General features: G+C 33.6%; 2 protein-coding genes across 3 annotated transcripts in view; one reads left to right on the top strand and one right to left on the bottom strand.

Moving 5' to 3' along the window:
* Positions 1-10,079, top strand: part of side-II (sidestep II transmembrane protein) — a 63,962-nt gene extending 53,883 nt beyond the window's left edge. The window contains exon 12 of the mRNA XM_074143471.1: positions 567-10,079. Coding sequence (XP_073999572.1) covers positions 567-674 — 108 coding nt within the window. The 3' untranslated portion in view covers positions 675-10,079. The remainder of the gene's footprint in view (positions 1-566) is intronic.
* Positions 10,080-11,635: 1,556 nt separating this feature from the next.
* Positions 11,636-26,304, bottom strand: LOC141461897 (uncharacterized). Of its 2 annotated transcripts, XM_074143337.1 has the most exons (3): positions 25,959-26,304; positions 25,393-25,474; positions 11,636-16,541 (listed from the first exon to the last, which is right to left on the bottom strand). In XM_074143337.1, the coding sequence occupies exon 3, from the start codon at positions 16,363-16,365 to the stop codon at positions 13,051-13,053; it is 3,315 nt and encodes a 1,104-aa protein (XP_073999438.1). In that variant the 5' UTR covers positions 16,366-16,541; positions 25,393-25,474; positions 25,959-26,304; the 3' UTR covers positions 11,636-13,050. The 2 variants fall into 2 exon arrangements, with proteins under 2 accessions (XP_073999438.1, XP_073999437.1); XM_074143336.1 differs by lacking the exon at positions 25,393-25,474.
* Between the last annotated feature and the right edge of the window lie 552 nt (positions 26,305-26,856).

Here is a 26,856-nt window from a genome sequence, read left to right as displayed (position 1 = left end):
TATACCTAGGTAACTGCTTTCAGATAGAGCTAGTAGCGAAATTTGCTTGTGCGGCCAAGTTGGGTCCTCTTCTCCGACAGCCATCAGAGCTGAATCCTTAGAAGTCAAATATGGTGCACCCTACTTGGATATCCTGACGATAATTAGTCGTCAAAACAAGGTCTTCCCCTAAGTGCACTATGGTCCCCAACGCAGACTGAGCGATCACACGCATCGCGTAGTCCTAATTAGTATCATGTGTAGCTTTTGCCAGGCAAATACTGCAAAGAGTTCGACTTCTTGAAGGAGATTAATTAAGTGTTATATTGGACCTGCAGTACTTAATACCTCATTTGTGTTATTATGGTAATTGTTTTATTCACTGGGATCTGACTTCATTTAGGAATGTCTTCTTCGCTTCCCGGCAGACTCCGCCGATTTTTATTATTCCCAGATCAATATCTCATTTTCAATCATAGGTGGACATCATCAGGGGAAAAAAAATCATTTACTTATTGGTACGAAGGTGCACAACAAAAAGTTGTAAGTTTAGAATAATTGCATAGTAACAGAATTTTTTCTTGCAGATGTTCGCTGGCGGAGGGAAAGACCAAAGTTGCAGCGATGTCCAGTTCAATGGACTGGCCATCCAACAAAAATTGATGACCAGCTCTCTGCCAGAGAGCTGCGTATGATCTGGCGATGACTTAGCTGGCGAGCCCAATACAGGCGCTACTGCAAACAGTATTCTGTCTTTGTACTCTGTTCCCCCTCTACCTCTACTTGATAAGTACATTACATTACGACTAGTCACTATGTTTGTTCATATTGTACTATATATATCATTACTCCACTCACACAAACACACATGCATTATATCCATGTAGTGTGGAGTATCTACATTATATATATATATACATATATATATGTAAGTTGTTTGATTCTGCGTGACAGTTTTGTGTAAGAAGTAAGTGATTTAGTTAGAGAAATAGTGTGAATGTTGGTGATTTGTGAATATTTGCCAAGAGAGAATGCATTGGTTGAATAGAACAAGGCATATCAATCATTTGTTTTTTATTTCTATTCAGTCACTAATTTAGATGAAACAAATTATTGTTTCGTTCTTGAATCCAACATTATTAATTTTTTTTATTTTGATTATTTTTTCTAATAAATCTTTTTAAAAAAGTATTTTAAAAAAAAGTAATATTTAAAGGCATTTCTTATGGCTCAGAATTTTAGACAGCATTTTTTTTTTAAACAGTCAACCTTATTTCATTCAGATTAAACATTCCTCCACAGGTTTTGAATAAAAGATGTTAAATTTGATTAAAGTTGGATTTGAATTTGGATGAAAAAAGTTCAATGGATTTAAAAAGGTTAGATACATGTTGACAATAGATCTAGTTTTGTTGAAAATGTTTTTATTTTTTTCATTTTGTTGAATACAGATTTAATTTTTAGTTGACATCAGCTTTAATTAGATTGAATATAGGTAGAATTGTATTGAAAAATTAGCTTTAAAAAAATAAATAAATAAATTGGTTCAATTGTGTGGAATACACGTTTAATCGAATGAAAAATATTTTGGTTAAAATTAGGTTTAACTAAGATTATTTGGTTTCAAATGTTTGATTCGATTAAAAATACATTTTATTGGATTAAAAAATGTGGTTTGAAATTGGTTATATTTTATTGGTCCTCTGGTTAGTGAAATGACATTAGGGTAAATGTGAAACACATTATGTTAATTTTTCGTTATCAATTTAAATGTTTGTTTATTCTGCACTGTTAAAGTTATGGATTGCTGTTTAAAGGCTGCTAATGTGTTTGGCAAAACAATTTATTTATTTAGCATTTAGTTTATTTATTACTTAAGCGTCAGTTATTTAACAAACGCTCAGATCTGTGTTTATGACAGCAACTTTTTTTTTTCTTTTTTTTTTACTAAAAACTGCATTTTATGGCAACCGCTTTAAATGTATTGACAATTAATTACTTTCGGGCGCCAATAACCTCAGATGTTGACGCGCCTTTAAAAAAATAAAAAAATTACTTTCATTTATAATGTTTACAAGATTATAGTATTGTATATATTTGGGATACACAAAATCTAGACTACTACATATATGATCGATTGATCGTTCGAGGGATACTTAGATATTATATATGATGCACTAAAATGCGTCTAAAAAAAGGCCAGTATAACCATTTTGAAAAAAAAAATCTATATATATCTAATCAAGCATGCCAGTTAGTCATCGATATTTCGCAGTCTTCTGAGAAACTGCAAAACAGGGCATTTAACCAAACCATAAGACGTACCGATCGATCCACTAAAAGATCAATGCTAATCGTGCTTTTCAACTTCTCCTTATTCCTGACGTAGGACTTGAGACCAGCATAGCTTGATACCATCTTCAAGGGAATTATAACCAGCTCACTGATAAAAAATATATCGCATTCCGAACTATTTTTGCTGAGTCCAGTACGGGCTTCCTCGAAAGTCGGAAATCCTGATCTAGCGAGTGTACATTCTTAATCGTCTCTACTGATCCATATCTTTCATTTCTGCCGCTACATCTTGATACTACTTTTGTGGAAATTGTCATATAAGATCTCTGTACTCGCCTGTCCCTCTGGTGGGTATTTGAAACGAGGATGTCTCCGAGTTGTTGTGCAAGATTTTGATTATGCAACAGGCCCAAAAAATACCTGATTAAATTCATTTCAGGTATGATTTTCGGAGAATACTTATAATATGGAGACACTTCTCTTTCCGGCATGATGCCGAGTTCGTGCGACATTATTGCGCCTCGAAAAAGGAATCGGTTACAGCCAAAGTAGGGCACCCAACTGTAAATTTCTGAAGAGATTCATCAATCTGCATTTCTCACTCACCAATGATGATTTACAGTATGATCTCATAAAATCCAGATAAATTGCTCTTTGTTTTGAAGCTTTGAACTTCCAAAATTGACTCATGCCATGATACATCCATCACACCCCAGCTATTGATCTAGTAATTGTACAACTGCATACTTGATCTGACCGAAATTTTTTTCTCAGTTTGGCTCACAAGATTATTATTTTTATTACATTAATTTTTATTTCATTTTTTAAATTTGAATCCGGAGTCTTTTTCAGTGCACTGACGGTCTCCGGACAGTGTTACTGTTTCTAACTCGTTGCAGAAAACATTGTCAATTACTGATCATTGAGCTGCAAGAGGATTCTAAGAAGAGAAAATCTAATGGATGGCAGCTGAATTCTAACCCCGGATCTCCATGCACTAACCAGCCCAGTGCACTAACCACTGAGCTAATTTTCTTTCCTCACACTTTTATTATTTATTATTTAAAAATTTATTACTATTATTTTTAAAAAGTATCAAACAAATCGTCGGCCATCAAGAAATGTATCTTAAATTTTGTTTACTTAACCAAAAAAAAATCTTGTAAATATTAACATATCTGTCCTTCACTATTCAACCACTTAAATTCCATTATTAACCAAACCACTTCTGTTTAAACAAATTAAAAAATCAAAATGAAAAAAATAATGGTTATATATTTGTATGCATGTATTATTTTGAATACAAAATATATGTTTGTGTGAATATATGATCTATGCAATTAGTCTTAAATATCATTCTTCCTTATAACACCAATGTTCTAATTAGATGCAATTTCAAAATAAAATAAAAAAGTAAAAAAAAAGGAAATAAACTTTTAAAAAATTAAAAAAAAAAGGTTTCTATAACTTTTGAGAAAATTTGGCAATTTTGTTTATGCCTTAAAAAAAAAGAGAGAGTACGAAGAAAACATATTTAAGGTAGTTGTGTATTTCTCTTGGATTAATGTATCAAAATAAAATGCATCACAGAGAAATATTTCAGGAATTTTGGAAATAACAAACATTCTATAAGGCTTGGCAGGTATCTGAATTATTTTCACCTTTCCATCTTAATTAATATTTTTGTTGTTGTTGGGTTTGCAAATTGGGTTTACCATTGAGGAATAGTAGAGTTAGCCCCAGTCTAACTACATACTTGAAGATTCAGGTAATTTGAATTCGGGCTGCCTCCTTTACAACCGACTAGTCATATCCGCCCAAGTAAATCATTTCGCATAACCTAGCGTGCATTAGCGATAGCAACCATTTCTACTACACCCAACATCTGCAAGAAAGAGATGCTAATGACTGCCATGAAACTGGAAAGGTTGCGTTGGCTGAGTCACTTGCAGGAATTGGAGAAGAAAGGATTCCCACGAATAGTTCCATGCACATCATCCAGGCTGTAGAAGACCTCGAATTTCGCTTAAAGACTTGTTTCGGTACTTGAAGGCGCATTTTCGAAATTGGCATCAAACAGTGGAGGAGAAAAGCCACGGACAGCAATGTAGCAGTTAAAAGTGGCCCCATTTTTCTCGTAGTGCTAGAGCAAAATTGAAATTCGTAACTAACTGGAGGAGAGCCAGTAATATGGTTTTAGTCATTCACTAAACACAATTTGCTACACTACACATTGCGCAAGTCTAATATTTTTTTTTAACAACATTTTTCCTTGAAAGGTTATTTTAAAATCTTTCTGGTAGATGGTTGATGTTAAGCTCTTTTACAAACAGTCAATATACGAGTATTCAACGAATTTAGCAGAGTTGCAGAGAAGGTATAAGATATTAGTAAAGGTTAAGATATTTTCCGGAAATTCAAGTTGCGTTTAAAGCTTAAAACAAGATATGATGGAGCTGAAAATTCGTAGAAGAATGCAGAAGAAGACGGATAGCTTTGTTCAAAGAAGTAACATGAAGCTCTTCTTGAGTTACCGAATACTGGTTATCGAAATTATAAGTGTGACATCGCCCAGTAAGGTTCATTGTTGTTCACATTAGTTTTCGTAGACGTAGACCTTATATTTACAGAATTCTAGCAAGCGTATACCTGTGTTAATAGATAATAGCGATGAAGAGTTTCAATATACCTGCTTTAGTCGGTCTTTCATCGGCAATGCTCCAAGACAATAAATCCTTAGCTAAAATCCATAGTACACTATCAAAAGATTTTTCAGTAAAATACAGTTTAAGACAAGCGGATTCCAGTAAATGGTGTAATTGGTGTTTTCAGCCCAACTTTTAAAAGCACTGCACGCAAAAAAGAATGGATCTTGTGATAAATGAGGATATAATAAAGCAAAGCATATCATTTACTTCAAGGCAAATAAAAGAAAATAGAATATTCTATCCGCCTTTCTGAACATGAATTGGCAAAATCCTTCAAATACAACTTAGACACAACTGGGGAGTTAGAAAAACTTGTTTTACCATCATAACTCCTCAGTAAGTCCAAGCAGTTTCTCGTTCCCTCATCTTGAATTAACATTTTAAAAATTAAACAAGTCCTAGACCAGCTTGCCTTTCGAAACGTTTTCTACTCTAGATTTATTAATATAGTTTACAGTCAAATTATTTTTTGTTTAGCAAATTAATTTGATGACAAAAAGGAATAATGTATTTGTAATAAATTTATTTTGATTGAAACAGATTGATTTAAAATATGGTAAAATGTTCAAAAAAAAAAAAAAAAATTGTATGTTGGTTGGAAAAAAAAAATTAATTTAATTTAATGATTTAGTGTGATTGTTGAATTAATGTAATTGTATTTAAAAATATTTAAATTAATTTGAAAAGTTTATTTCGATTCAAACAGGTTTGTTTCATTGGAAAAGAAGTTTAATTTGTTAGCATTTTTATTGTATTATGTACAAAATAAGGAAATCAAAATCTATTATTATTAAGAAACTGAAAGAGTTTATTAATAGTGTTCAGCGAAAAGTCTTGCTGTTATTTCCGTATAAATGCAGAAATTGGGTTAGATAAGGGTATTTTGCAGCGTCAGTCTTCCTAAATGTTATTTTACTGTTGAACTGGTGAACATCGACGAGTCTATTAATATACTCAAAAGTAAAAATTAAGTAAAAATATAGTGATGCCCATTTTTCAGGCGGATTTCACGCTAGAGAAAGGTAGTTGTTACTTTTAGATAACTCGTTCTGGTTTCGCTGTACTTGGCTGGGTGTGTTGGCCACCTACGTGAAAGCCCTGAAAGTGCACACATACCTCTGCAATAAGAAAAAAAAAGTCCTCCTTGGTTCAGTATTGAAAAACGCCATTAAATTGAACGTCACTGCACGAAGCAGGACAGCAGAGACTGAAACTCTAGCCCATGTGCCAAGGAAATTATTCGAACAATATGCTTTTGGTTAACGGCACCATCCAATGTGAACAAAAGGTTGATGAAGGTACAGGGCGTGTTTTTTTTACTAAGTATCGACATCGATATCTCCCACAGTCTTCCAACATGGTCTCCTTAAGCGACAAAAAGAGCCCTCATAATTGAACCAACTATTAGATCTAAACAACTCCTTAAAGTGCTTCTGGAAAAGTTAGCAAGATACAGCAAGTTCATCAGCTTTCTTAAGCAGAAATGAAAAAGAGTTCGAAATGTGTTTTATTGTTTGGATCGCGAGGAACGATTCCCAGCAGGAATCAAGATTTCTTTTGACTATATAGAGTAAGACCTTAGTCATTTTGTCTGATACTTGCAGAGTTAATAACAATGGATTCTCTGAGGCTATCACATCAACAGCTATTGCATATTACAGCAGACAGGTACTACAGCTATCAACAGGCTATAGTTATACCTGTCTGCTATAACATGCAATAGACCGCCTTTTTTTTCTGGCGTTGCTTTCTGTTTTGCTCAGGGTTCGATTTTATACTTTGTATTTATATTTATTTGTAAATAGTCCACGTGTTTGACGCTATATATTTTTTGTAACTGATTGATCAGTAGACTGTGACTTACCAGCAACCCGGTGAATCTTGGAAGTATTACTTACAGCGTTTGTATTGTAAGTCTGTTGTTGGTAGCAAATTGTTTGATTTGATGGAACAGTTGAAATTTGGTTTAAAAAATATATATTTCAAGTTGATTGTAACGTTATAGTTTTAAATAACGTAATTTTATTAAATAAGTTTAATTTTGTGAGAACAACGGTTTAATCAGACTGAAAAGTTCTAGTTAGCGATTTAAATTAAGTTAACTATTAAACACCATTTAAGTTTAGAATATTTTTAAATTACTTGGCAAGTTCTAGTGTGAGGAGACGGATAGCATTGTCAGACTATTGGACCCGTTCCTGCCAATGAATGCTCTCCAACTTAAATTTTGTATGTATATGTATAGTTTAATAATCCTAACTTTTTTGTCATCAAATAATTTCTTTTTACATCCAAATTCAATGAAAAATATTGTTGAAAAATTACTCGTATTCTAACATCGTATATATGCCTTTATGTAAAATTTACAAATAATAGCAATTGTTCTAATTTCAGAATTATCACCTAATTTTGTCGGATTTATGTTCTGGGACAACCAAATGTCCTGCCAAGTCTTAAACACCTGACAGTTAGCTGTGATATTATGCTTGGACGAAATAATAAACATGATTTAAAAAAAAAAAAAAGAAAAAAAAATTATGTATATGTTTTCATAATGGTGCACATGCACTTGGTATCAAAGAAGATTAATTGCATATTAAGTGTATGTGCATGGTAGACAAAAAGAACAAAAAAAGTAAATACTTTGTAAGATTGTTGCTGTAAATAGTCAAAAATTTCTATAATATTTTATCATCCAATCTGACCCCTCTTTAGAGAACTGTTTTTTAGTTTTTTAATAAGTTTTTTTTTTTTCTTCTTCTTTTAATATAATTGTATGAATGATAGATTGTGCATTCTACATGTGCATGTCTCAGTATGTTGTATGCCAGTTTTTATGCATACAGGGTGTTTGGCTGTAAAGCTAGGAAGCTGAATGGTGGTGCATATCACTAGCAACCGAATTACTTTGTTGTAATTGATCTGGTTTGATGACTTAAGCTTTTGTTATAGGTTGGAAGGTTAAACATGAACTAAACATACTGTGTTGCGCACAAGTATGCGCAGTAGTAGTAAACTCTGTGAACAGATAAGTCATAAGACCAATAACCTACCAGTGACGGAGCTACAAGTTTATTGGGAGGGGTATCTAGTAAGTTGAACAGAAAGATAATTGGAAAAATTAAATAGAAGTAAGAAATTAATTTATGAAGTAAGAACCATATTTATTTTGCAATCTAATAATATAGTTCTATTGTATGGAGGAGGCAACTGCTCCCTTCAATAACACGTTCATTTCGTTAATCATTTTCAAATATGAGAAGAAGAATTGTCAACAACTTTGTAAGTTTGTTCCTTAAGTATTTTAAAGTAATGTAAAGCGCCCTTATTTGATGGATTTCAAGACTTAGTACTCCAAGACCTATCTTGATGGTTCAATTGACTCTCTGGCATAGATAGATAGATTAGACTAGGGCGGCCTCAAGGCCTACGCCACTGTGACCCCTTTGGATCTATTGTGGCTCCCCTCATTCTAAAGCTCACCCTCCAGACCTGTCCTTTTAATCAGACTCATAATGCTGGAGAGCGACTCTTGGGTAAAGCTCACAGGCCTTGGTTTTTCCTCCCCGAGAAGTAACATCCTTAGCCAAACAAGCCCCTCACACTGACACAACACGTGCAGTGCCGTTTCCTCCTCTTCCTGACAGAACCTACAGAGGCTATCTTCTGCCAGGCCCATGCGATGCATGTGTTTTCTGAGCCTGCAGTGGCCAGTTAATAGGCCTACAATCATCCTTATAGCCCCACGGCCTTAATGGATTAATTCTGCAGTCAGCGTGGACTCTCTGGCTTAATGAAAGCTAAACTTAAGAGAATTATTGCATGCCTTAAAGGACACTGCTTTTTAAGAATAACAATTGTATAAGGTTGGATCATGCTTTAAAACCTCTGAGGCAGAAAATGTGACTAGGTGCTCTATTTTTTCTGTTTCTTCTTCTTGGAGAGCGATCCATAATCACATTTTACCCTGAAACTTAGTGCTGACTCTGGGATTGGTGATGTCGCCTCAGTTTGCGTTTTAGGAACGATTATTCAAATAGGAATGAAGAAAATGTGCTAACCTGTGACCAGAAACTGCCTTTAACAATTTATTGAGAATTCAGCCACCTAGATAGAGGAATTGAGGAATTTCTCTTTTACTCCGCCTTCGCGATGTCAGCGATTAAAGAAAAACTGTTTCTCTTTTTCAGTCAAGCGAAGCCTCCATTTTAACTATCGGCCAGACTCAGCATGCTCTCTCTTTTCCTAAGCTTAGTTCGGCAAGTCGCTTAGACACGCCACACTCTAAGACTCAATTAAGCAATTTTATCGTTAAATTTAGTATGGGTCCTCTCATGAACACCTTTGTCTAAGCCTTAGCCAAATAATGTTACGCTGTCAAGACACAGACCCTGCTGCAAACACCCCGAACATTAAAAATTCATTTCATCGCGTATCTTAGGTGCCTATTTGAATTCAAGTAGGTAGTTGAATTTTTTTTTTTTTTTTTTGTGGTAGTTTGAATCCACCTTCACATTACTCGGGCATCCACAGTAAAATGAGCGAAAATTAGTATTGTGATGGATCATGATACAGTCGTACAGTGATCTGTGCTCAAGGTTCGCCCAGATTATGTAACTGATCAAATAACTTTTCGACAATTCGTAAAAATATGAACCGTAGGTGTCCTTGTTGAAAGCTAGTTGGCGTGTTGAAATCCAATTTTGTTTTCTTTATATTTTCACTTCCTGATAAGTTTGAAATTTCGACTTCTTGGTTTTCAAAAGGTATATCTGTTGCCAGTGATATGTACTACCTATGCTTCCTAAATTTACAGCCAAAGCACCCTGTATAATTTTGTTACAAAATTATTTAGCAAGTTGGAACGAGTGTCTCAATCTGCTATAGCAGTGAATGTCTAGTTGAGTGATTGCAATTTTGCTTGTGTAGATTCATTGTCCAGTTTTTTTTTTAATTTAAAAAAAAAACTTGACAGATATTTCTTGTAAAAAATACAAACAAAAAATTTAAAAAAAAAATTTCTACTATCTATTTGTAAAAAATAAAAAGATTAGATTGTACAATCTTGTTAATCAATAAATTAGATTATTGTGTGCACGTTGCAAGAGTTATTTCATTTTAAACCTACTTCTCTATCCCCTAATTTTTTTTATCAACTTCTGCTGTCATTAAAGCCTTGTTGTTATAGCCCAGTCAAATTAGGTAAAAAAAAAGTATTATTATTTTCAAATGGACTATAAACTTGTATAAATCCTTCTTTTGGCATTTTATAAGTTGGCTGGTCTCATAGAATCTCGCGTACGCGTCACCAGAAATCAGTGGTCAAAGAAAGGTCACGAAGATCGTTTTTTTTTTGTAAATATCTTGTTTCCTTTGATCTAAATGAACTTTTGTAATAGCTTCAAATGTCATTTAGAGCAAAGGAAACAAGATATTTTTAAAAACCCGATTTTAGTGATCTTTGATTTAAGATTCTATGAGGCTTTTGAGCCAACTTATAGAATGCCAAAACAAATATTAATACAAGGTTATAGCTTATTATCTTCCAGTCCGAGGTTAAATCCTAATTTGACTGGGCTTTTAATATTTTAATGAAGTCTACCGGCAGAATGTTTCAAGTAATGCTAAGTATTTAATTAATATAAGCCATTAATACAATCTACCATGGAGAGAATAATGTTTCTACACTACCCAAAGCCCCTCTGGAACCGTTTGATGATACTCCCCTTCGAACAAAAAAAGCTACAGCAAGATACAGTACAAGATAAAAGTTCAGTTTTGAATTTGAACCACTTTCTTTATTTCAAAAAATCTACAAAGAGGGTAAGTATTTGGTAAAGGTGTTTCCTTAAACGATTATGCCCAGCTAGAGAGCTGAACTTACCAACTGTCTAATAAAGGTTCGTAAAAGACGCCACAATATCTCACTGGACGAACACTGAGTCTACATTTTAATTTGGCCACAGCACAATCAGTTCATTCACAAGGATGACTCTACTCCTAACCACCTTGTTATTTCTCGAAACAACTGGCTGTCGCACAAAAAAATAAAAATATCCTTTCAAAGAAACTTCTTCCAGTCTCCTAATTCTAGTTATAGCTTTCACTGGTTTCACGAAAAATATAAGGTCATCCCTTTAATGTATTCATCCAAATAATAGACTCCAATGGTAGGTCATTTGCAAGGCATGGCAGTAAACTGTACCCCAAACAAAGTTTTGGAGAGTAAAGCAAAGGACAGAAGAAGGGTCGGCAGTCCAAACACACGATATCTGGTCCAAGTTGGCAGGGAGGCAACAAGGCTGGTTGCCTTAGCATTTTGTTCAAAAGCAATGGACAGAAATTAGTCGGGGTTTCTGTAGGAGCCCACAGTTCGAGCAGGGCTGTAGCTGTAGAATGCCATCAAAGTTTACCATATTAATAGCTAAAACAAATTAAGTGATTTACAAGCTTTCATATTTTTATAATTTCATTTTATATTTCATTTATTTATTTAACTAGAATGTAGCTGAATTAAGATGAAAGCTATGTATCTAAGTGTAAAATAATAATAATAATACACTTATAAAAGCCAAATTTAGCTTTTGGTTGCTAAATTGTCAGCTGTGTTGATGGTAAGCCATTTCTGAAAAGAAGGAAGTGGTAATGATTATAGTTGTGGAACATATTTACAGGATCTTTTATTTACACATTTACACAAGTAACAATATTGAATAAGCTTTAGTATCAATTTCTATCTGATCTAACAATTTTTACATAAAATTACTACCTTAAATACTAAACTGTTCTAAAATTATTCTTCTCTAATTTTTTGATGTTACATTTTTTAGAAATCTTATAACAACCAAACTTTGTTAGGAAATAACTTTCTCTATTGTAATTTTCTTGGTTTCACAACAATAAAGCAATGTAGGGACAGAATTAAGTCTCAAGTACCAAATCTAAAAATATTGTTTTATCGAGTATTTATAAAAAAGGTGATTGATAGGGCTTTATCAAGATTTAAATAGTTTATAGCGGTGCCCACTCTGGACAAGATAGATTGTCAGCCACATTTTTTTTCTAAGGCATGTTGCTTGCTAGCACAATGCTATCCAAAAAAAAAATTAATAGATTCTATTTATTGTGTACAAAACGTAAAATATTTTAATTTTTTTTTTTTCATAATTTTTAGCATAATTTGCCTTTGATTTTCAACGTTAGTATTTATGTTGATCACAGAATTGATGTATTCTATGTGTTCTAAATACTCTGCAACACTGTTCTCTTCACAAGCTATACAGGCTGCAAGAAATTTACGTCAGGTTTCAATCTTTCGCAAGTGTTAAGCAATTTTTCTTGCCGTTTTTATGTTTTAGCTTAACCATTTCATTCTTAAATGCCAGGTTCTGGAAGAAAGATTTAAAACTGAAGGGAACTTGTGATGATGCAAGAGTAATGAGTAGTGAGCTTATATTGATTTGAATTAGCCAGAGAATTTAACTGTAACCAAAAATAAAATAAATTAAATTACAGTGAGATAAATGTTTACTTTTTTGTTTTTTATATGATTTGTTAATAAAAAGTAACCAGCCTCTTTGACAGTAAATACCTTTTTTTTCTCTTTTATGTTGTTATAAGTTAAAAGGTTTTTACAATTAGTAGTTAAACTATTATCTTACCTTCAGTTCTCACATCTCAATCTCATGTTGTCATCAAAGCCCATTAAATATTTTCTACTTCACCCTTTCACAGACAAGATCGAAAAGAAAAAGAACTAAACGAACTTAGTAAAATAGTCTGAGAAATAATGGGTTCTCTCTGAAGAAAATGGAGTCAGTGTCCCAAGGACGGGGAAGAATTTGTTCGGGGAAAGGGGTTGAATGCTATTTTCCGACGCTGCCGTGGGACAAGGGTTTTTTGAAATAAAAAGAATCAGAAAATTAATGTTGTTAATCAACATTTAGTATTCGAACTTTTAGAATTGCAGCGACAGAAAGTCGGGTGGTGTCACACCAGATTTATTTTAATTTTCCTAGCAAATTGAAAATTCATTTGCTCTCTCTCAAAAAAAATGGAGCATTTATGTTCACTCAGGTGGAATACGAATTGGGTGATACCTCTTGCTGGGAAACGTTAGAAAAAAACTTTGTACATGTTGGTGACCTGAATGAGAAAGTCGCCTCGTATTCGGGATTTTAAGAGTAAAATTGTTAAATGGGTGATAGAATGGTGTTGGCTCTGTTGGATTTAAAACTGCATCCTTTGGATGAGTTGTTACCGTGATAGAGTCCACCAAAGAATTATTAGCGAAAGAACCTTGCGTAGGAAATCCAATTTGATTAGTTGTTACAGTTGTTTCAAATCGTGTCGTCGCTTCTTTTTTCTCCAATGTACTAATTTCAGCTGTTGCTTCACTTGTTGCAGTAGCCAGTGTCGTTACTTCACCGGAACTGTCACTATATGCGGTTTCAGTTTCAGGAATTTTACTTGATGAAGTTGTTTCAGCAAGTGTGGTCGCCTCTGATACGTTTAAAGAAAACATCTCAGGAGTTTCTACACTTGTGTTGGTTTCAGTGGCAAGTGTGGTTACTTCAGCGGAACTGTCACTATATGCGGTTTCAGTTTCAAGATTTTTACTTGATGAAGTTGTTTCAGCCAGGGTGGTCCCCTCTGTTTTCTCTAATGAAATAATTTTAGGTGTTTCTTCACTTGTGTTGGTTATTGTAGTCTGGGTAGTTACTTCTGTAGAACTGTAATTATATGCGGTTACAGTTTCAAGATTTTTACTTGATGAAGTTGTTTCAGCCAGGGTGGTCCCCTCTGTTTTCTCTAACGAAATAATTTCAGGTGTTTCTTCACTTATGTTGGTTATTGTAGTCTGGGTGGTTACTTCAGTAGAACTGTAACTATATGCGGTTCCAGTTTCTGGATTTTTAATTGATGAAGTTGTTTCATCCAGGGTGGTTTCCTCTAATGAAATAATTTCAGGTGTTTCTTCACTTGTATTGGTTATTGTAGTCTGGGTGGTTACTACAATAGAACTGTAATTATAAGGAGTTTTAGTTTCCGGAATTTTAATTGATGAAGTTGTTTCAGCAAGTGTGGTTTCCTCTGTATCCTCTAACGAAATAATTTCAGGTGTTTCTTCACTTGTGTTGGTTATTGTAACCTGAGTGGTTACTTTAGTAGAACTGTAACTATAAGGGGTTTTAGTTTCCGGAATTTTAATTGATGAAGTTGTTTCAGCAAGTGTGGTTTCCTCTGTTTCCTCTAATGAAATAATTTCAGGTGTTTCTTCACTTGTATTGGTTATTGTAGTCTGGGTGGTTACTACAATAGAACTGTAATTATAAGGAGTTTTAGTTTCCGGAATTTTAATTGATGAAGTTGTTTCAGCAAGTGTGGTTTCCTCTGTTTCCTCTAATGAAATAATTTCAGGTGTTTCTTCACTTGTATTGGTTATTGTAGCCTGGGTGGTTACTTTAGTAGAACTGTAACTATAAGGGGTTTTAGTTTCCGGAATTTTAATTGATGAAGTTGTTTCAGCAAGTGTGGTTTCCTCTGTTTCCTCTAATGAAATAATTTCAGGTGTTTCTTCACTTGTATTGGTTATTGTAGTCTGGGTGGTTACTACAATAGAACTGTAATTATAAGGAGTTTTAGTTTCCGGAATTTTAATTGATGAAGTTGTTTCAGCAAGTGTGGTTTCCTCTGTATCCTCTAACGAAATAATTTCAGGTGTTTCTTCACTTGTATTGGTTATTGTAGCCTGGGTGGTTACTTTAGTAGAACTGTAACTATAAGGGGTTTTAGTTTCCGGAATTTTAATTGATGAAGTTGTTTCAGCAAGTGTGGTTTCCTCTGTTTCTTCTAATGAAATAATTTCAGGTGTTTCTTCACTTGTATTGGTTATTGTAGCCTGGGTGGTTACTTTAGTAGAACTGTAACTATAAGGGGTTTTAGTTTCCGGAATTTTAATTGATGAAGTTGTTTCAGCAAGTGTGGTTTCCTGTGTTTCCTCTAATGAAATAATTTCAGGTGTTTCTTCACTTGTATTGGTTATTGTAGCCTGGGTGGTTACTTTAGTAGAACTGTAACTATAAGGGGTTTTAGTTTCCGGAATTTTAATTGATGAAGTTGTTTCAGCAAGTGTGGTTTCCTGTGTTTCCTCTAACGAAATAATTTCAGGTGTTTCTTCACTTGTGTTGGTTATTGTAACCTGAGTGGTTACTTTAGTAGAACTGTAACTATAAGGGGTTTTAGTTTCCGGAATTTTAATTGATGAAGTTGTTTCAGCAAGTGTGGTTTCCTCTGTTTCCTCTAATGAAATAATTTCAGGTGTTTCTTCACTTGTATTGGTTATTGTAGCCTGGGTGGTTACTTTAGTAGAACTGTAACTATAAGGGGTTTTAGTTTCCGGAATTTTAATTGATGAAGTTGTTTCAGCAAGTGTGGTTTCCTCTGTTTCCTCTAATGAAATAATTTCAGGTGTTTCTTCACTTGTATTGGTTATTGTAGCCTGGGTGGTTACTTTAGTAGAACTGTAACTATAAGGGGTTTTAGTTTCCGGAATTTTAATTGATGAAGTTGTTTCAGCAAGTGTGGTTTCCTCTGTTTCCTCTAATGAAATAATTTCAGGTGTTTCTTCACTTGTATTGGTTATTGTAGCCTGGGTGGTTACTTTAGTAGAACTGTAACTATAAGGGGTTTTAGTTTCCGGAATTTTAATTGATGAAGTTGTTTCAGCAAGTGTGGTTTCCTCTGTTTCCTCTAATGAAATAATTTCAGGTGTTTCTTCACTTGTATTGGTTATTGTAGCCTGGGTGGTTACTTTAGTAGAACTGTAACTATAAGGGGTTTTAGTTTCCGGAATTTTAATTGATGAAGTTGTTTCAGCCATTGTGATCGCTTCTGTCGCTTCTATTGTAGTAATTTTAGTTGCTGTCTCAGTTGAGCTACAGGTTATAAAACTTTCTGTGGTCACTTCATTGGAATCGTCGCTTTTTGTGACTGAGGTTGCAGGTTGTCTATTTGGCAAAGTTGTGACAGAGATTGTTGCAGTTTCCACTTTAGGATTCGCCTCAGTTTGCCTTATTAAAGTTGTGGTTGGTATTACATTTATTTCTTCTGTTGAGTTTTTATCATTATCGAGTTGCATATAGTTAGTTTTATTTTTACTAAATTGTTTAATTGGTAGTTTTGTTGTATGTTGTATGAGTTTGTTGTATGTTGTAGAAACTTCATTTATATTATTACTTACATCAGCATTTTCAGGCGAGTAATTGTCGCTATGCTGATCTCCTGTAAATGAACTTAACGTAGTTTTCTCAATTACTTTATCTAATTCAACATCTGTTGAATGTAATTTAGCTGGCTTGTCATCCCAAATATTTTCTATCATTTCAATTACTTTCCTATCTACATGAAGATTAAGCCTTTTATGGTGTATTGGCTTTATATTCTTAGTGAAATCTGGCACATTCTTTGGTATTGAATCCGTTTCATTACACACTGTTTTATAACGTTCTAAATGATCACTCACTGAAGTTTCGGCCGTTGTGTGATTTACTCGCAAACCTAAAAGAAAGACAATGACCATAAATTTGCATCCAACTCCACACATTTATAAAAAAAATCTCGTGTTAAACTTTCTCAAACTATTTATTGTAGGTGACAAAAAAAAAAATATTAGACAATTTAAAATACCCGTCATGAAGTTCGAATGATTTTACATTTCTTTACCAAAATTTTTGAAATCGATTTTTTACCAGAAATACAAGTTTTCTAATTCATGTGGGATACCAATTTTCTGAATTGATTGTTTGTTGGGAGGGAGATGAAGTTAACTTTCTTCTAATGTGTCATTTCTTTAGTTTCTATCAGATGCAAAATATTAATAACATTTATTGTATTTTTTTTAATGAAAATAAACTTAAAGGAATCTTTATTAGAGGAGATAAGGATTCACTAACGCTTACATATGCAGACGACATTGCACTTCTCTTCCATTCCTAGAGGCATGTGCAAATACAATTAAATATATTATCAAAATTTAGTACATTAAATGTCTTTAAATTCAGAATAAATTAAATAAATTTGTTGTTTTAAAAGCTGGTCAAGTAATAAACTACTATACATAAGATAATAATAATTAGATAACCCTGATTACTGTGGTAGCTAAAACATCTTCAGTATTTAGATGTTTTCTTCCCATTGTCTGTGCTAAATTCAGACTAGCATTCTCATCGTTTTTGGCTAAAAATTCATTTGCTAATCATATTAGCAATATATGCCCGCAAGGGGTAACTATGGCATGTAGTTACTTGGGGAGTAGCGTCCCCACGGGTACCACAGCTCAGTACACCATGCCCACTCATCAGAACAGAACTCATTACACCACAAGACATTCACAGACACTTTTCAGACAAGGCATATACACTACACACCTTAGGGCTACCGTCCCTAGGATGATTGCTTCGGCGAGGGGAGTAAACCCTGAATAAAAATCTTAGGTCCTCCAAAATAGCGGGGGTTGGGCGTGGGGCCGACAACTTCACCCTAGAAAAAGCTAACCGTTACGAAACCTCAAGGAAAGGAAAATCGAATTGGACTTAAGGCACGACGTAGGCGAGTTAAAGGACAATGTTTACGGATTGCAACGTGGAATGTTAGAAGTATTTTTGAGCCAGAAGCTAGTAGGATGCTTGAAGAACAATTAAAGAATTACAAGGTTGAAGTGGTTGCTTTGCAGGAAATTAGGTGGAGAGAAGCGGATTTGGTGGAGTTAGGAGATTATGTGCTCATAAATAGTGGACATAGGGCAAATATCCTGGGTACTGGCTTCATGATTAAGAATACACTTAAGCACGCTGTTATTAGTTACAAAGCTGTGAATGAACGAATCTGTTTGGTTAGACTCCGTGGAAGATTTTTCAATATCTCTTTGATCAGCGTTCATGCACCTACTGATGATAAATCTGATGACGAGAAAGATGCTTTCTTTGAGGAGTTAGATAATACTTACAAGAGTATTCCAAGGCATGATGTGAAAATGGTTCTTGGGGACATGAACGCGAAAATAGGGAGAGAAACTATATATAGGCCTGTTATAGGAAAGCACAGTAAGCATGAAAATACAAACAATAATGGTCACAGCTTAATAGATTTTGCTTCCGACAAAGGAATGTGTATAGTTAGCACGTGTTTCCAGCACAGAGAGATTCACAAGGAAACTTGGGTTTCTCCGGACGGTCTAACAAGAAATCAAATAGATCATGTGTTGATGGAGTCAAGGCAAGTTTCTGATATAGAGGACGTTCGAAGTTGCAGAGGCGCAGATATTGGAAGTGATCATTTTATGCCTTTTAGCTAAAAATTAAAAACAAATCGCCTGCGATTCCTACCGCATCTAAATGATAAAAACTTATATACGGGTATGTTAAGAAAACAACTGTCTAAGAGAGAAGGATTAATGTAAACTATAACGAGGTCAAGATTATTTATTAACACCACGAAATATTGATTATCCGTTCTTATAAATTAATTGAATAATCATGCTAATATGATGATTCTATTTTTTAATAATTATTATTTGACCTATTTTTAAAGTAATTTGTAGTTAAACTATTAAAACTAAAGATTTAGTTAACCTACTCGTTTACAGAATGCTGAAAATCACAAACGAAATACAAGCCCCCGGGGAGTGTTACCTTATCAGACATACGCATGGATAAATAAATATTTAATGTCTGTGCCGCTGTTAACGTGTTAAATTATTAGGTAATCAATCCGTAAATACATACTCCTGACCATTTCTTGAGATTAGAGAGGTAGAAAGGATATGGAAAAAAAGTTTTTTAAGACGAGACTTTCTCTGGATCATCTTTTTTTTCTCGAAACGAAGACAGAGCCTAAAAGAAGATAGGCGACTGGTTACAATAAATAGCTAGCAATCATAGATCGTATAAATCTGTTGTGTGACTGAATGATCTAATTTTGCAATTGAGTGAAAATTTACACAAAATAGGCGCTAGTAGGGTTTAATATAATATAGCCTATTTTGTGAACTCACAAAATCTAGCCATAAAAAATATGAACTTGTAAAACAAGACAAAAAAATTATTACATCCGTAAAGATATTGAACTAGCTGTAAATTCTGCATAAAAGTTCTATTTTCATAATACAGGATTCTAATTTTAGGCTCAATAAAGAATAAACTAAAATTGGCTAAAATTTTTGGGAAGAATAAAGTAATTTAACAACTGTAAATGGCAAGTAAAAACCATTTTCAAGAATTTATGCTATTGGAATTAAACATTCATTCAATTGGTAACAGATTTATTAAATGAGTAATTAAAAATAGATGATGGGGGAAAGTTCCCATTAAGTAATGGTATTTCTTGTTTCTTATAGAAACCAATATCAAACACTTGGAAACCAATATTTTGATTATATTCATCTGTTTAATGGCCTACGTAAATATCAAAATGATAAACATATTAAAAATTAAGAAAGCATTTTATCAATTAAGTTTTGATTCAATATATCCGAGTTCAAATTAAACTTTTTGAATTGCCTTATATTTTATTTATTTATATATTTATTTAATGATTTAAAGCGCTTCAACATCTGAGGTTATTGGCGCCCGGAGCTTTTCTTTTCTCCTCCGGACAATGTTCTCTCGTAAAAGACAATACTGTCCATCACCGGACAGTGAGCTGTAAGAAGCTCCTAGGAAGAGACAATCTACGGGCCAGCAGCTGGATTCGAACTCGGGACCTCCGCGTGGGAATCCAATACGCTAACCGCATAGCAAAATCACTTCCCTCTTAGAAGGAATTACATCTAAAAATTCTTTCTGTACAGTTGCAGTTAGAGTGGACTAATATCCTTCAAGCTTGGAATTTCAGCGAAACACTTCATATTTATATTGTCAAAGTTGGGTGTTTTTCAATGCTACGCTTTTTCGTGCAGTTTTTGATGATCAACCCTTATACAACTGTCCTATCGGACAGTTTTAATTATATGGTAGATTAGAGCTGTTGAGAAAACCTTTAAATACTTGAAAACTACTCAGTAATTTGGTACTTTAGACTTTATTGTCATTATTTAAACACCCCCTATATAACAGCAGTACCTTCATAACCAGTTACCTAACTTTCCTTTAGGCTTCAAGGGCGATTCTATTCGAAATATTAAACAAATTAAAATAAAATGAACCATATCTTTTGTTAGCCTTTTATAACTATCCACAGCTCATCATACGAATACAGCTTTAATACAAAATCATTTTGAATTACATGCTCTACGAATAGAACTGAGCGTTCAAGAATAATACCAAAGGCTGACGCTTTTCTCAGCCTCTTACACATGCGCAATTATCTACTACAATTATGATTAATGCTTGATAGTTTTGAGGATATTTGAAGGCTTAACTATTAGGCGCGCTTTAATAAATCACATTGTCATTTTGAACTGAAAAACTTAATTAAATTTAATTGCTCTGTTGTTGTCCAGTGTCCAGTCAGAAAAGTCATTCAATTCCGGACAAGCGTATCGATGTCAGTAATTCGGAGGAATTTTTTTTTGATAAGTTTTACTAATATAAGATTAAAGATCCACCGCAGACTGAGCCTTCGCAGATAAAATATCTACGCTACGCCACTGTTGACAACATTGGTTCCTGTTAACATGCAGCAAAGTTACCATTCTTGGCTTCCATCATAGCAACCATAACCAGAGGAGATATTACGCTAAGTTTTCCCAAACTGCCTTCGCAACATACTTAAAACTTTTTACATGAACGTTGTTGCTGTGCATCGTTTCTTTCGCTTGCAGGCATTCCATTCATAGCTGATTATATTTTCAAGCTAATTAGAGAAAATGGAATTAGAAAACAGATTTCTGGCTGTCTTGTTCAGTACTACGTTAGGGTTAGAAACAAGCCCAATAATGAAGCAAACATGCTTTCCTTTGTCTACATAACAAGCGACCAGTAAGTTAGCTCAGTAAATTACCACAATGCATTGCACACATACACTAGCAAACGTTCCAACAGAAACAAACAAATTTAGTGGGATAACAAACGTATTTCTCTTACGTCAATAAATTATTACAATTCTAATTAATTGTATCTCCAATCTATTTCAATTTTTTGCAATAATACAATAATATTGAGTATTGGTGAGTGGTGGAGGTAAGTTTGGGTCTGTCATAAATTACTGTCCAAATTATAAAAAATAAAAAAAGACGGTCATACAAACATATTCAATAATACTGTAGTAAATAATTAAATAAATAAATTAAATGAAAAAATAAAAATAAAATAAAAATCACACAAAAGAGAAAAAAAAAATACAAAATAAAAAAAATAACCTCATACAAAAATGAAGATAAGGATGATAATAATAATTACATTAAAAATAAAACAAAACAATATACAGGGTGTTCATTTTAAGACGGCTCAAATGCATTTCATGCTTAAACGGTTGATCTGAGCGAAAAATTGTAGAGGAAAAATTTGTTGCCCGTCACCTCTAGTTTCAGAATATGTGACTTGATTTTAGATTCCTGCCCGCATACGCAGCTGACGCGCGACCAAAAGTGAGGGTTCGCAGTTGACCCCCATTTTCAAATACACAGTTTTAAAGAGTATAAAAAGTTATGAGAGAAACCGCAAACCGCAATTTGATATCTTCAAAATTAAAGGTGCTAGGCCATTTCAAAATCTGGTATTTATTAATCATATTTCAATTTTTTAACTAGTTATCAAAGAGAAAAAAGAGCACGCGATAGGTCATTTTTATGTATTTTTTGATCCCCTTTCTACTAAAAATATTGCCAAGGCAGTAAATCTAGTATTTTTCTTAATATCGTGAAATAAGTCGTTTTCTGAGTGATTTTTCTAAGAAAAATCAAATGTTAAGAGCTTTAGATGTTCTCAAGCATACACAAAATGGCTAAAAATGAATTTTACATCTGTTACAAACAAGAAGGTTTAACAATTATTTGGTAATTTTGGGAGAGTTGTGTTTAATTACCAAAAAAATTGGAAACCTCCAGCCACACATTTAAGTGATCAATATCTTTCATGTAAAGGATCAAACTTATTTCTTAATTTATCAAATAATGCACTTTACTCAACTTGTGCAGTATGTACTGTGCCTTCAAAGGTGTCTCCTCTGGCTCGCAAGCCAGGTTAGCCAGGAGGTTATCAATTTCTCTCCGTATCTGAGGAGGAATCTAAAATCAAGTCACATATTCTGAAACTAGAGGTGACGGGCAACAAATTTTTCCTCTACCATTTTTTGCTCAGAACAACCGTTTAAGCATGAAATGCATTTGAGCCGTCTTAAAATGAACATCCTGAATATACATGTTTAAATATAAATTAAACAAAAATTACTGATTAAAATTAATTAATAGTTTTTTTTCTTTTCTGTTTGTATTTTTATTTCTTTTCACTCTCATTATCAACCTCCGGCAGACGGTTCTACCATGCTGTAAAATGTGTGGAATTTCTTTATTTTTGTATATATTACTTTATTAATAAAGCATTATTATTATTAAATTACTGTAGCGGATCGTTCGGTGTGCCATGGCGCTTTAATGTGCCACTTCTTTGGAGAAAGTTATGAAGTGATTTTTTTTTTTTCAAAATGGTAATTTATAAAACAGAAAAATGATTTTCATTTCTAAAGTTCGAAACTTGCCAAAGACGTCAGCATAATTTTTAATTTTTTAGAATTGATTACTTGACTGCCTTTATAGCCGATAATGGAGCAGGATATTTTTGAACTGGTGACATTGAGGAGAGATGTTGGCTTTAGGAAGTAGTTTTTACTTCTAAATGTCAGCCATCCACCCATCCTGCGGCTTCTTTGGATGGGAAATTGGATTGAAATGAGCATCCATTCAATTATTTTTTTTAATTTGGAGGAGTCTCGTTCTCAGAATATCTTGGAACGGAAGGATATGTTGGCACAAGTGGTGGCTCCTGACTTCTACTGTCCTTCTTACTAGAACTTCCCGAGGGGAATGGTTTCACTACCAGGAGTCGTGGTGTGAACCCTAGCATCTCCCCAAGAACTATCCTGATGCTGAAGGTGCGTCAACAACTGAGGTTATTGGCGTCGGTAGCTTTTTTCAGTGTACTGCCGGCCTCTTAACAGTGATCTCTAGTTAGCATACAACGCTATACATCACCGCACAGTGCACCTGTAAGAAGCTCCAAGAAAAATAAAATCTAAAGAGACTGGCAGCTGGATTCGAACCCTGGATCACCGCGTAGGAATTCATTATGCTAACCACATAGCTAATCCGTTCGCTAGCAAAGTGGTATTATTTCTAATTAAACTGATGACCACTTAAAAGCGTGTCTCAAAAAGCGAAAAATTAAAGTTTAAAATTTAATTCCACATTTGATGCTTACAAAAATTGCACCAGGTATTAATGCAGTAAAATGTACAGAAATGGCACATAAATGGTAAAGCTTAACTGACCTTCCATTCTAGAAAAGCCCTTTATCGAATTTGCAAGGAATAGTAAAGATCCCTTGTACGCATTGAGTACACAAAATGTAAAGAAAATGGTAGAAATTGATTCTGAAAAAACCTTAAAAATGGAAAAATCGGTTCAGTAAATTCAATCGGTCATTAAATATTTCCGATAGACCAAAACCTTATTTTCGTATCCCCTGGGGGGGGCTTCAAATGGAAAAATCAAAATTTAAGTTTTTGCAGTATTGTTTTTGATATTTGCTGACCACACACTCTCTCTAACCACGAAAAAAAAGCGCTGAAAACTACAAAAATATTTTTAGTAAAATAAAAAATCTGTTGAGTCAATTTTCATTAAATTTGAAATTATGATTACATATTTAATTCATTAATAATATTAAATTGGTGGTAAAAAGAAACAATAAAGTGATATAACACTGTGGAGCATGGATCTTGTAGTCTATGGTCCTACATTGATTTCAAGGAATCCTGAAATTGTGGAATTTACAAACAAATATTAGGTGATAAATGTAACTAATAATGTATTATTAATACATTACAAGGTTCTGTGTGACGAACAACAAACAAAAAAATAGTTATGCTATTTTATAAAATTTTGTATTTATTTATTTAATATACAAAACGACCTGCTGTGCCCTATTGTTTCTGAAGAATTGTGGAATGCCACTAACCCTCAGTTGGTGCAAAATGTTATTAAAGATTTAACTGAGAAATGGTCGAACCACTTGGTACATTCTAGCGGTTGAAAATGTATTGAATTCCCGCTACAGTAACATTTATAGAAGTATAGCCTGTTGGGGCGATGATGAGACTTATTTAAAAGCAAATTTGTCAATTACAAAAATTAGAATCATAGCTCAACTTCGTCTCTCTCATAAAAATGTAGTAAAGGATACTCTATAAAGGTAATAAGTGCAGTTTGGATGGCGGCGGGTTGTGCAGCTTGTGCAATAGAAATGAAATGGAAAATATGGAACATTTCTTCTTCTATTGCCCTATATATGGACCTCTACGCGATCAGAATATACTAAAATATTTCCCTTCAATGAACCTTGATATTGTAAGTTTGTTTGTATTTGACAGTACAGTCAAGATCAATGACATTGTGTATTATGTGTTGGGTTCATTGAAGTTGAGATCTTTTATTATGAATGAATAGTTAGTCAATATAAAACTTTGTGAGTTAGTTAAATTTTTCAAATGATGTGTCCAGAGGATATCTTTCTTATACTTGCGCTGCACTATTGGTTGTTTTTAGGTGTAATGTATATTATATTTTTACTATATTTTGTCAAGTCCCAACTCTCTTGTAAAACTGCTAGTTGTAACAAGTAATAAATAAATAAAATAAATATACAAAACGGATGATAATGAATCAAAATGTTTGATATTAGAAGTTCACTAGCGCAGCTATGTATCTTCCAAACTATAACCTGTTCCTACATTACTTATTATTAGTTTCATTAAAAAAAAATGCATTTTAAATTTAGTGTTTTACTTAAGTCGCAATTCTTTAACAATACTGAAAGAACACCTCTTTGAAAATGATCTACAGATATGGTGGATTCTTTGTTTTGTGCACAAACTCATTTGGACAAAACAAGTTGACTTAAACTAATTTTTGTTTATATTTACGATTCATGTGTTTAAGAATGAATTGTTATAAGAAGAGGGTCCATGGATTTTTATCTTACTGTCAAAGGGATCCGAGCCCTTCACCTTTACTGTCAAAGTGCTCCGGGCCCTTTACATTTCTGTCCAAGAGATCCGTGGAACTCTAAACCTGTTTCAGAGGATAACCATACCAATTTCTCTCTCTCCCTCATTAAAAAAAAAAAAATGCTCTTAATTAAATTTTTCTGGAATAATGTTTCGAAATAGAAAAAGTAAAATAATTTTAAAGAGATACCTTAGGCGCCACGGTAGCCGAGCGGTTAGAGGCGTGGCCTGCAAAGCTATTATGTATTGTGATACTGGGTTCAATCCCCGGTCTAGAAATATTGAATTTTATTTAGTGGTACATAAAAATAAAAAAAAAAATGATAGTAAAGTATGTTTGCTAGTCGCCTCCGTCCACATCTTATTCGGTAGTTGGATGTAAAGTCAGATGGTACTTTACTGAAGAAAATCTTGGGAGCGGTTTTTGAGAAAACCTTGTAAAAAAAAAAAAAAGAAAAATCAATTCAGTAAAGTGGTTCCTTTTGGTTGACCGAATTTCCCCAAAATCTTACTTTATTACTCTATGGTGGGACCTAAGTGAAATAGCAAATTTGAATTTACTTTCTTTTTTTTATACTTGTGTTACGTTGGATATAACCAACTGACTAATTTGTAAAACTTATTTTTTTTCTCAAAACGAGTATTTAAGGTGAATAACTCAAATTATATAAATGCATTACAACGATATTTTTAACTAATTTTAATCATTCTTATTCGGTAAAACTGCCTCGTATAATAATTTAATTGATTACTAACCTGGCTGTGCGATGGATGGCAGTGCGTTCCAAACCGACATCACTAGGAACAAGTTGTACAGCATGCCGAGGATATTTTATTGGCTGAGAAACTTCACAATAAAGAGAAGTCAGATCTATGGAAAAAAACTAATGTCTGGCAATGTCTAGTATGGATGGGAAAATAGATTCTGCTGAACTGCACAATTCAGTAATGTGTCGCGTAAACATTTCATAGTTCTACATTCTATTTTTATTTGTTTTCCTATTTAACTACCATAATTGATTTACAGAAATTTTAGGCCTGTCACATTTTTTTTTTTATTGTACTAGTTAAAGAGAACGTATTTTATTCGTGGACATTTTTTTATTTTAAGTTTTCATTGGAAATATCGAAGTTGAGGTCTCCAGTGTTGTGTATATGAACTACTTATCTATCGTAACAAAACGAAACTGAATTGAAAATGTATATTTCAATTTCGTGCTGCTAAATAATGTTACAATAAGGTCAGTCAAAATCGGTTGATCGGAGTTACCACTTAACTAGGTATTTTTTTAGATTAGCTCTAGCAATTTTGTTTAAACTTTGTACACTAATTCTATATAAGTAGATCTAAAACTTTTATTAAAAACAAGATTTGATTAAAGGCACTTCTGGAAGAGGAGAGTAGTTAATCTTCTTTCTAATGTGCCATTTCAGAACATTGTACGGTCTTACCACCTGTATAAAAATGTAATATGTACACGTTGACTGCCATGGGGGTCACCGGTGACTGGCACTCGACTTGGCTACAGCTCTGTGGGGGCCACCGGTGACCGGCGACGCAGCGAATAATAAAAGTACGTAATTATAGTAAATATGGATACTGATAAACAAAGGACAATCGTAAGAATTACCTACCGCGCCGTGGGGGCCACCG

This window comes from Rhodnius prolixus, unplaced genomic scaffold, assembly GCF_049639745.1.
Source record: "Rhodnius prolixus isolate KJV_2025 unplaced genomic scaffold, Rpr scaffold_12, whole genome shotgun sequence".
NCBI classification, from domain to species: domain Eukaryota; kingdom Metazoa; phylum Arthropoda; class Insecta; order Hemiptera; family Reduviidae; genus Rhodnius; species Rhodnius prolixus.
Note: the sequence above shows the minus strand (reverse complement) of the source record. Positions and strands in the feature narration are given on the sequence as shown.